At 39.5% G+C, this 12,031-nt stretch overlaps 1 protein-coding gene across 3 annotated transcripts in view; it reads left to right on the top strand.

Moving 5' to 3' along the window:
* MYO15B (myosin XVB) overlaps positions 1-12,031 on the top strand; it is a 1,190,858-nt gene that overhangs the window by 1,134,394 nt on the left and 44,433 nt on the right. For all 3 annotated transcript variants that reach the window (XM_044084949.1, XM_044084950.1, XM_044084948.1), the window contains one exon: positions 237-370. In XM_044084949.1, coding sequence (XP_043940884.1) covers positions 237-370 — 134 coding nt within the window. The remainder of the gene's footprint in view (positions 1-236; positions 371-12,031) is intronic.

The following is a 12,031-nucleotide window of genomic DNA, read 5'->3' as shown; positions in this document are numbered from 1 at the left end:
AAGTTTTCTATACAGTAAGTATAGAATGAATACAGTCAACCATTTCACTTTCAGGAGTACAGTGTGTGTGGCAGTAAAACATCTAATTGGGAAGAGTGTCTGTTGCAGAATAATATTACTGTGTGTTCACACAGGTTAGTGAAGAGCTCTCTTACTAGGCTGTAATTAACACTATACAGTAAATTCTGGCATGTATCAAGGGCTGTCAGTGATCTGATTTTATCTTCATTTTTCAGAGTTATTGGCAACTTTCCCTTTGTTTGGGTACAATGCCTATCTTGCAGAAAAATCAAGTGAACAAAAAGTGATTGTGCCATGCTTTGTGGCGGTGAATCATGAACAAATCCAGATTCTGAATCGTAAATCACAGGTAAAACTTTTTTTTTCATATTTTCTTTCAAAGGCAAAGTAATTCATTTTCAGCTATGAACATGTAATTAACAAATACTTATTGCACAGTATCCAAAGCAAGACTAAACTTTTAACCATTATTGTTTTATGGATAAATCATCCTTCCTCAAAGTGGTATGCTGTACAACACAGCACTTTGTACTTAATAAGTTCCACTTAGTTAACCAGAACACAGGCAAGTATCAATATATATTAAAAATCAATTTGCCTATCCATCCACAGTCCCTTTTTCCCCATTTTGAACATGGGGTCAGGGTGTCACTTCAACAGTGACAATCATCTATAGCCAATGTTTACACTTCCAGATGGCTACTCCAGCCATGTGTTTGTTCTTTCATATCAGGTACTTGCACACATACTCACACCTATGGCCAGTTTAGAATTTCCAGTCCACCTACTGCATGCCTTTGGAAAGTGGGAAGAAACCAGAACACCCAAAGAAAACCCATGCAGACATTGGGAGGACATGCAGACTCCAGACAGAAAGCAACTCAGCTGAGAATTGAACTGGAAAACTTCTTGCAGTGAGGTGACAGTGCTACCTGCTGTGCCACCAATCTATTTATATTAAGTGGTTAATAATGGTTCACCTGACATTAGTCTTTTGTAATCAATGCACTCACCAATAAAATTAACATAAATATATAAATAAATAAACATAAATACATCAAAAAAACTTTTGCCACAATCCCTCACTCAGGCATAGTAGAAAAGCAAAATAAACTGGAAATAAGCCCTTATGTTACCCTCTACATTGCCAACTGGCTCACAGATAGGATGCAGGAAATCAAAATAGGGGAAGTAACCTCCACAAAGAGACCAGTCACCAATGGAGTCCCCCAGTGTTTTCTGCTGGGACCTCTCCTGTCTGGCATCTACTTTTCTGAAGTAAAAGCCAATACCAAAAGGTACTGGTGGACTAAATTTGCAAATGACTGCAAGATGGGAGCAGATATTGAATCCCTAAATGACTTTGTCATCCTACAGGAAGGCTTATCCTAAATAGTTTAGTCCATGATTTTGGCACTAGTAATCTCAATGTGAAGAATGCCTTATCATATCCTTTGGGAAGCCATCTACTGTGGGGAACAATCACATTGACAAAATGACCCTAAGAGTTGATCCAGTTGTTCAGGATTTGGGAACTTATATGGACAGTGGCTTAACTTTTGACCAACATGTGTCTATTGTAAGAAAGTCCTTCTATATTGCATAGCTTGTAAACAAGGGGATTGTGTCTAGATCTAGGGATGTCATTGTCCCCCTTTACTCAGCCTTCAACAGGCTAATGAATGAATGAATGAATGAATGAATATAATGCCCCATTTGGCAAGTATTTATCCAGACATGTGCAGCAACTGGAATGTCCCAGAGATGCCTTACTAAAAGGATACATGGCCTAAACAACATGTCCTACATGGACCAACTCAGAGCTCTGTTGAGTAACCTCTTCTCATCTTCCTGATTTGATCTTACGGTCTTCACTCAGAGAATTCTCCTAAATCAAAGTAGCACCAAATCTTTGCTTCTCTTAATCTAGACAAAAGAATTCAAGTCTCCCATGTATACACATTCATGCATATACACACACATACACCCATTAATTCTCTACATTTTGAAAAAAACTTGCTGTAAGTGTAAAGCCATGGTTTCAAACATTTAATGATAACTTCAGTTGATGTCTACCTGTTTATTGCACATGTGTAAAGTATTGCATGTCTTCTTGTTATAGAGAAGCAGTCTGTACTGTCTTCTCTGCAACCTCAACCATGCATTCCTTAAGTCTGTACTTACTAACTATACTCACATATATCATCCTTTATTGTTTGATCTTCTGATTTTTATTTATTCCCGATCACCCATTCTGAGAAATAATAATAATAACAATAATAATGGTTTTATTTGTGGGATAAGATTTCATACAAAAGTTACCTCTCAGTAAAGAAATTCATAGATCAACTTGGCCTGCCCACTTCTGACTGTCCTCTCATTGGCTCACTCAGAATTATGATTGATATTCTTATTCCAGTTGGCATAATGGTTAAGGTCTTCACCTTCCATGCACAAGGTACAAGGTTCGATCCTGACCTCTGACCAATGCCTGTTAGAAGTTTGCATGCTCTCCCTGTGTCTCCGTAGGGTATCTCCGATGTCCAAAAAACATGCTAAGTATTTCCATCTCAAACTCAGCAATGAATGGAGCTGTGGGCACAGACTCTATATGGTGCCATATGAGAGGAATAGTTGTACAGACCAACCAGTTTGGGCATCTACTGTGGTGCACAGTATCCTCAAGACAGGAGAACACGGATCACAGACTGCACACCGTAGGAGGGATAGCCACTCAACAGTGTAAAATATGTCTCTAGGTGATTCAGTCATGTTGACTAATGTCGTCAAAATGGGCATGGGTAGTTACCGGTGATAAGTGGGTTGAGGACTCTGCCTACTCTGACCCAGGCCAGGGACCCTTGCTTACAGTGGGAGGGGTATATTTCCCCCTACTGGCCAGTGTGTGCCTGCCATAATGCCCAACAGACCTGGGTCAATAAGCTACTGGCCTGATGGTGTCTAGTTGCCCAGTCTGAATTACCTGGGATAGCTCTGTTGAGAGAAAATTAGACGTAAAACCAACCAACCTGCCAAACATGAACTGAGAATTGCTACGCTTAATGTAGGTTCACTGACGGGACGCAGCTTGGAAGTGGATGACATGATGATACAGAGGAGGCTGGACATCCTATGTATCCAAGAGATGAGATGGAAGGGCAGTGCAGCAAAGCCACTTGGCCTGAGATCCAGACTCTACTCTACTACTCAGGTGGGGGACAGGCTAGAAATGGCGTAGGAATTATGGTGAGAGAGATGTTTCAGAAGGCAGTGAGGGATATCATCAGAATTAATGACAGACTCGTGGCAATCAGAGTCCAGTGTAATGATAGGGCAGTATTCATAATCTCAGCCTATGCCCCACAGCAGGATTGTGATGAAAACAGTGCATTCAGTCAGCAGTTTCAGGATCTACTAGATAAAGCAGGACAACATGAATTGGTGTTGATAATGGGTGACATGAATGCACATATCGGGACAGACAGAACAGGATATGAGGACTGCCTGGGTCTACATGGGTGAGGCCACAGGAATAAAGAAGGAGAAGCCATTCCAGACTTCTGTCTGGAAAATGGCTTGATAGTAACTAACACATGGTTCAGAAAGAGGGACAGTCACAAGATCACATACAAGAGTAGACAACATGCAACACAGGTAGACTTCCTCCTAGTAAGGAAAAGGCACTGGGGTAGAATCCATGAATGCAAAGTCATCCCCAGTGAAACAGTCGGCCTGCAGTATTAGTTACCACAATCAGCTGCAAGCAGTGGTCAAAGAAGGCTCTAAGGTCAACAGAGACCAGGCTGAAGACCTGGAAGTTCACTGGAGAGAAAGTACAACAGTTCAAGGAATTACTCAAGGCTCTAGCACCCCAAGAAGAGGAGGAAATAGGTGGAGTTGAAGAATAATGGCAGTGCTTAAAACAGCATGTGTTAGGATTACAGAAAAGATATGTGGCCGAGCCAGGTATGGAAATAAGGTACATAAGGAAAGCTGGTGGTGGAATGCAGAAATTCAGGGAGTCATCAAAAGAAAGGAGGAGTGCAGGAAGAAGTGGGAGACAGAAAACACTGACCGGGGTAGGAAGGACTACTGGTTGGCTAACAAAGAAGCTAAGAAAGAAGTTGCAATAGCAAATAATAGGGCATCGGAGGCACTGTACCAACTTCTGGAAAGTGACTCACTAAGTGACACAAAGAAACTATATCAGGTTGCAAGGCAAAGACAGAAAGATAAAGAAGATAGTCAGACACCTTTCATAAGGGATGCCAGCAACAACCTGCTCACCAGTCCACAGGACACCAAAGGCAGATGGAAGGAGTATTTCCAGCAGCTTCTGAATGAAGAAAAACCCACAGATGATGTACTGCCCCAGACACAGCCTATGATGGAAGAAGAGGAGCCTGCCCTAAAAGTAAGAACAGTACTAAGGAAAATGAAGTCAGGGAAAGCAGCAGGCTCAGATGAGGTCACAGCAGATATGATAAAGATGCTGGGTGAGATAGGGGAGAAATGGCTCTTGAGGGTACTCCTAGCAGTGTGAAGAGAAAGGCATATCCCAGATGACTGGATAATAAGCATACTCATGCCAGTGTACAAGAAGAAAGGGGACATCCACAATTGTGGGCAGTACAGAAGCATCAAACTCCTGTCACATTGCATGAAGGTTCTGGAGAGGGTGACTGATAAGCAGATACGCAGAGTAGTAGAATGTAAGATGGGAGATGAGCAGTTCAAATTCAGATCAGGATGCAGCACAACTGACCCGATGTTTGTATTGAGACTGATACTTGACATGAAGCTAGAGATGAGGAGAGAGTCCAACTAGGCATTCCTAGACTTGGAGAAAGCATATGACAAGGTCCCAAGAAAGCTGATCTGGGCAGCACTGTGGTGGTTTGAAGTCCCAGAAACATTGGTAGAATTAGTGCAGGCTATGTACAAGGACCAAATGACTCAAGTACGAACAGTGTTCAGCCTCACAGAGGGGTTCACAGCGGGTGTGGGTGTACATCAGGGTTCAGCTCTGAGCCCCCTGCTGTTCATAGTGGTGATGGACTACATTAACAAACAAGTCAGAGGGGACAGATAACAAAGTTGCTGTATGCAGATGATGTGGCATTACAGACAGACTCTGAGCAAGAACTTCAGCAAAGGATAGGGGAATGGAATGCAAAACTGAAGGCACATAGGATGAAACTAAGCACAGCTAAGATGGTGGTAATGGCAGCAAACTGGGAAAATCAGAAGAAGCTGAGAATAGAGATAGAAGGGAAGATACTGTTGCAGATAAACAGCTTCAAGTATTTGGGAGGGATGGTTGAGGAGAAGGGTAGTCTGAATGAAGAGATCAAAGCTAGAAACAGAGGGGCTGCAGCCAACTGGCACAGAGTGTCAGGTGTAGTCCATAACAGAAGAATGGCAAAGAAGTTGAAAAGTAAGGTGTACAAGACAGTTATGCGAGCAGTACTACTGTATGGTACAGAAACCTGGCCAGTAAAGGCAGAACAGTTGAAGAAGCTAGAAGTGATGGAAATGAAGTGCCTGAGAAGGGTGGTAGGATGCACACTGTGGGACAGGCGAAGAAATGAGGACATAAGAGCAGAAGCCAAAGTAGCTCCAATTGCAGAAAAGATCAAGAGAATAGATTACAGATGCTTGCACACAACAAAGAAATAATATAATACTTATAAATCATCTTAAAAAGGAACCTTGACGATTGAATGGGAGATAGGAAATTCACCCTGGGGATCACGTCAGTCGCCCTGCTAGACAGGGGTCCAAGGAAGTAAAAATTGTGGGAAGAAATAGTCAGAGAATTGTTATAGCTAGGCTTGTATAGGCCCTAGGGCCGATAGCCTAGTACCAACGTATGAACCTTACTTTGGACCACAGTGTAAATGCTGAATGGTACTTAGAAAACTGAATTAAGTATGTTTTATCTTAAAAAATTAAAATGACAGATTATTTCTGTACTCAACTAAGAAGGTGCTGGCATTTTAACTGATAATTGCTCTAATGTTTTTTAATCTGCATTGTTAGGATTTCTTAGCGTGATCAATATTTTCATTAAATTGATAGATCCATCCATCCATCCACAAGCCCTTTTCCCATTTTTGTTCATGGGGTCAAGGTGTCACTTCAACACTGACAATCATCTAGAGTGAAGGTTTACACCACTAGGTGGCTAGTCCTGCTACAAGTAGTTCATCCACACTCACACATATGGATCTATGGCCAATTTAGTGTCCAAGATGTCAGATATATATATATATATATATATAGAGAGAGAGAGAGAGAGAGAGGGAGAGATACACACACAGACACACACACACACACACACATATATATATATATATATATATATATATATATATATATATATATATTTATATAAACTAAAACAACCAAAAACAACTGAAGAAAGTTATTAAAATAAAAAAAAAAACTTCAAAACTAAGAACGAAACTACCACACAGTTCAACTGGTATTTAGCGCTTTTGTTCCTTTATTAGTGGATGGAACTTCATCAGAATACAAAAGTTACCAAGTGGAAATGTTTTTATAAAGGCAGAAATGTAAATCAAACCATCCCCCATACAGTGATGTCAGAGTCACTAATAAATACATGTCAATGAGGCTAACCAATAAAACAGAGTTAGTGTGAAAGCACATTAAAGCCGTGCTATGGTATTATACTTTGTACTATACTGACCCAAAGAAACCAAAAGGTCTGTAACCAGATGAAACTAAAAGGCTAAGTAAAACCAAAAGCTGTATAATAAACATAAAATTCCCTCAATGTCAAGTGGTAAAAAATGTGTGAAATACAAACTTTTAAAAATAATCGTTAAATATAAGTGAAAGTGAATCCCAGCAGTGATATATAAAGTACAAGATGAATGAGAGGCAAGAATAATTAGAGCTAAAAAAACAGTGCTTCATCAAACTGGCTGAAAACTAATCAAAGCAGTTTAAATTACTTCTTTGTTAAACATGCGGCATATAATTCAACAGTCAGTAATTTCAAAAAAAAAAAAAAGCAAACAAATGCAAACCTTTCAAATATACAAGCTTCACAAGTATGACGTAATAATTTAACATATTTAAAACTGTCAATGATCTAAAAAATAATAATGTGATCTGAAGATGTCCAAATGATGGATGAAAGTGCTCATCCGTATTACAAGATCTACTTCACGGGTTCAAATAAATGTCACTCTTGTTTTAATTTAGTGTTTCAATTTTTTTATTTAAATACCTCAGAAATTTCTGGAAGTTATTGCTGAGGATCGAAGCCCTGAGATGTTAATAAATTGCTTTCTATAGCCAAGAGTACAGGGTTTGATTCCTTTCATCTCCATTTGCCTACTCTGTGAGCAAGTCACTTGATCTGAGACTTCTCCCAGGTTGCCTCAGAAAGAGAAGCTTGTGTTAGTGGACATCCTGATTAAACACACACACACACAAACACAAATACACACACACACACACACACATATATATATACTCCTAGGGCTCAGTGACATTACATTGAATTTCTCATTTTTATTCTTTACCGTCTAAACATTTCAGTGTCACTTCCACTGGTGTCAAGCACAGTAATATCTAAGATGATAAAAAATATATATTTTTTTTTAAATTGATACAGTCATCATAATTTTTAAAAATGCATTCTTCTTCTGTTTGACGAATGTCTGCTCGTATATATGTGCACCAAATTTCCTTGTTGTTCCCCCTACATAAAATGGCTGTCAGGCTGTGCAGCTAGCCTCGTAAACCATGTTAAGTAACTGGAAAGAAAATAATCTTGGCAGAATAAGATCATAGGTTAGCAGGACAAAAACTCTGGGGCTATTGGCAAGAAATCTACATTGCAAAAATCATAACTAAAAGAAACATTCTCAGTATTTATGACTAACCTGTCATTATTACCTTTTCCTAGTAATGTTTTAATGTTGATGCTTCTCGGATTTGCAAAGAGTGAAGATGTATCCATGACCTATTTTAAGTCATTACGGCTATCAAGAATTCTCAGATTATTCTGTAATATGTATTTTATTGCAAAGGACTCCAAGCAGTATCTAATAGTGATAAATACCTACATATTCATAGTGGTCTAGTTATTATTTTCAGAATAACTTTCGTTGTTCCAATGAGGCATACATATTCTTATAATGCAAAGCCATTTTGTTATTGAACTCGTCACTAAATCAAGTGGATAACCTCGCGTGGAAATGTTATTCTAGAGCACATCCCTCTTGTTTTTGTAACATTGATCAGTTCTTAACCTTCTATGGACTAATTCTTCACAATGTTGCTCTTAGTAGAGGAAGGGTGCATACTCTCAAAATGAAAGTTAAATATTGCTGTTAACAGTTTTCTTGATATGTTTATTATCAACATGCCATTTTCTTTATATTTATAAGCAGTTAAATAAAAAAATATTTTTCATCTTTAAAATTACTAGTAAAAAACAGAAAATCTATTCACGTTTAGAGATGCCTTAAAAGCTTTGACATTCTAAAATGACCCCCCCATTAAAAGAATGCCATCAATAAAATATCACAATGTAATAATATTGCCAGTCCATCATCCCTTAAAAATATTGTTCACATATAGATAGTACAAGATAGTGGTAAGAGGAACCACTGCTGTCTCCATTACTATGCCTTTAATTTTGCCTGTTTCTCACACTTACTAAAAGGCCACTTTTATCAGCTGAGACCACTACAGATAAGAAGATAGCAGATAGTTAGAGATAACAACTACAAAGATAACAACAACAGATAGCAGATAGTTAGAGATAACAACAAACTTGTCTCCTGCCTATTCTTAGATCTCGCTAAAGCTTTTGACATGTTCTCTCACTCCTTCTGCACAAACTAACCAACCTTAACTTCTCCCCTGCTACTGTTGTATGGTTTTCCAGCTACTTCACTGACAAATATTAAGCAGTGAAGTGGCAATCTGCACTCTCCCCTCCTCTCCCAGTTAAAATGGGTGTCTCTCAGGGTTCCATCCTTGGTCCACTACTTTTCAACATCTTCACTAATCTTTCATAGATTCATACTAGGCTAACTGCCCTTGCGAGCCATTTTAAGCCTAGCCAGTTATCCCTTGTGAGACTCGAACCCTGCACCTTGTGTTTGTAAGGCAAACACCTTAATCATTAGGCCACCTTCTTTATTCTTCCTGTCCTCAGTCATCACTGGTCCAATACGTTGATGACTCTGTCATCACTATTGCTGACTCTCCCTCTGAACTCATCTCTACAACACAGACTTCCTTTAACTCGGTAGAAAACTGGCGCTATGATAACCAGCTTATCCTTAACCAAAAAAAAAAAAATAAGCTACTGCTTTTTCTTACTAAAAACTATAACCACATTAAATCCACTTTCACAATCCTGTCCCTCAATAACACACACACACATCGAGGTGGAAACTAGCACTAAACTCCTTGGTGTCATCATTGACAACCAACTTAAATTCGATCTACACATTAACAACTGTATCAAGAAAACTCATCAGAAACTAGGGCTCCTCTACCGCAACAAAAAGTTTCTCACCAGTGAAGCTAAAGTAACTCTCTCTTATGCCTACCTCCTACCCAGTCTGTTTTATGGCTCTCACATTCTTACTTGCCTCAATTCCACACTCCTTACCAAACTTGAATCTACCTACAACAAGATAGCCAAATTTGCAGCACATCAAACTTACAAGTCACATCACTGTCTCTCACTCAAACACTGGCTTGAACTATCCCACCAGCTTCTTCTCCCTCAACTCCAGATCATCCACTCCATCCTTTATCAGCCTTCTACTGTCCTACCCTATCATCTGTCATTCCCCAGTATTCACCTGCTAGATCCCTCCGGAGCTCTAACCTAGATCTGCTACAAATCCACAAATCTAAAACTAAGAAAGAATGTATTCTCTATAGCTATAATCCTTCAAATGCATGGAAGAAACTCCAACTAGAGATCAGGTCACTCAAGCAACTTAGTCAATTCAAGCTAGCCACTAAATAATACCTGTTAAGCCAATGGACCTGCCTCTGTACCCGCCCCCCTTAAACAGCTTATCATCCCTAACTGCACACCTCTACCTGCTCCCAACCTATGTACCTTTCTCTAACTCTCTAGACCTTGTCTCACATTAACTTCTCTAGCCTAAGCACATTACTTAATTCTTATCTGCATAATGTAAGATTTTACATCTGGTGACAAAACTATTGTTAATCTTTCTGAACGATGTAGGATTCTAAATCTGACAGATATAATGATTAGTTTACTGTAATAAATCCTTGTTTTTTACGTATAAGTTGTTTTGAATATTTTCTGTAAACCAGTTGTTGTTTGTTTACTTATTTTTGTAAATTATAATCTGTAGACCATCAGCTCAGTTGGACTAACCCGGTCAACAAATGTAAAATAAATAAATGATCTCCTTGCTGATAAGGCTGAGTGACCTCAGAGTTGATCATAAGTGGACCAGGGATGCAAGGCTAGAGAGCAGTGCTTGGTAAGAGTGTGTGAGGGACATTTACTTTCAGAAGGTCTAGTTGTGTTAGGAACTTACCATAAACTCTGGATGTTTGTTATTTTCTCTTTTGCAGTTCTGACTCTCTGAATTTCCAGATCTCTTCATCCTTCTATCCCTCTCTTGACCATCCCACATGAATGTCAGGAAATTGATGGTATAAAGTGATGATAGCCAACACCATCTTCTGATTTTCTTTCCCTGGATGGAGTAGTTGTGCACATAGTTACCACAGCACAAGCCAGCCTGGGATTAGCCATCCAAGGGTAGGAGGGAAACTAACCAGAGGACGCTCAAAATTGCCTCCCCAGGCTGTTGCTATGCCCTGACGAAAGGAAGCATCTGAACGGAAGGAAGGAAGGTGTAAGCATCCAGTCTGGGTACACAACATAACCCACTGGCATCCAATTAAAAAAGAAAGGGGAGGAGGAAGGAGAATTGTACAGCAACATTGAATATACGCAGACACCTACAGTTGTGGTAAGTTCCCAACACAAATACTATGTTCATTGTAAGAGTCAGTGTTGCAGTACTGACTCACACAAGTTACAAATGAGAGGATGGCTGTTTTTTTAAGAAGGCAGGGGGCAGCTGGTCCTTCAGAGTAGCCATGGTACAACCAGACCTGACCCAGGAAGTACTGCTTAAGTTGAGATATTTGGAGAAGGTGTGTACAGAGGACCAGGTAGCCATCTCCAAGAAAGGATGGGTGCTAACCCCTCTTATAAAGGCAGTGGTAGCTTAAGTGGCCCTTGTGGAATGGGTCATCACATGACCTGCAATTGTCTTAACTATGGTAAATGTAATAGAAGCAGATGCAGTGTGCTGTCCATTTAGATATGCTTGGTTGCTAACCAGTCTGCCCTCACTGTCTTAATAAAGAAAATTAATAATTGAACAGATTTTTTGATGTGCTTTGTTCTGTCCAAATAAAGCCTTGGTTGTTTGTGGACTTCCAGTTAATGCAGAATCCTTGAACCCTCATTCTGTGGTGATGGTAAAAGTACAGTGAACAGCCTGGTTCAAAGCTAGTTCTTTTGACACCTCAGACATAAAAGAAAGGGTAGTATGCAGTGTGACTCCATCCTTGTGGAAGACCAATAAAGCCTCCCTACATATGAGGGCCTACACATCTGAAATCCTTTTAGCAATAATTAATGCCACTAATAATACAGCTGCCCAGGACAGAAATTTGAGAGCCATAGAAGCAGCTGGTTTAAAAGGTAGTAAAGTGATCTCTAATAAAAGTTTAGGTCCCATGGTGGAGTGATTTCCTTTTTTTTTTTTTGGATTGTCTCACATGCAACATCCCTTTAAGGAAATGTCAACTTTAATTAAGATGATGATCCATTGGCAAACAAAGTTAAATGACTGAGGCATGTACCCTTTGTGAGGCATAGCACACATCCTTTTTGTAGACATATTACAGGTTAGTTTAAACCAAGCATACCTGGACAGAATCTCGG

The sequence above is a fragment of the Protopterus annectens genome, chromosome 10.part0 (assembly GCF_019279795.1).
Source record: "Protopterus annectens isolate FY-2018-M chromosome 10.part0, PAN1.0, whole genome shotgun sequence".
NCBI classification, from domain to species: domain Eukaryota; kingdom Metazoa; phylum Chordata; order Ceratodontiformes; family Protopteridae; genus Protopterus; species Protopterus annectens.
Note: the sequence above shows the minus strand (reverse complement) of the source record. Positions and strands in the feature narration are given on the sequence as shown.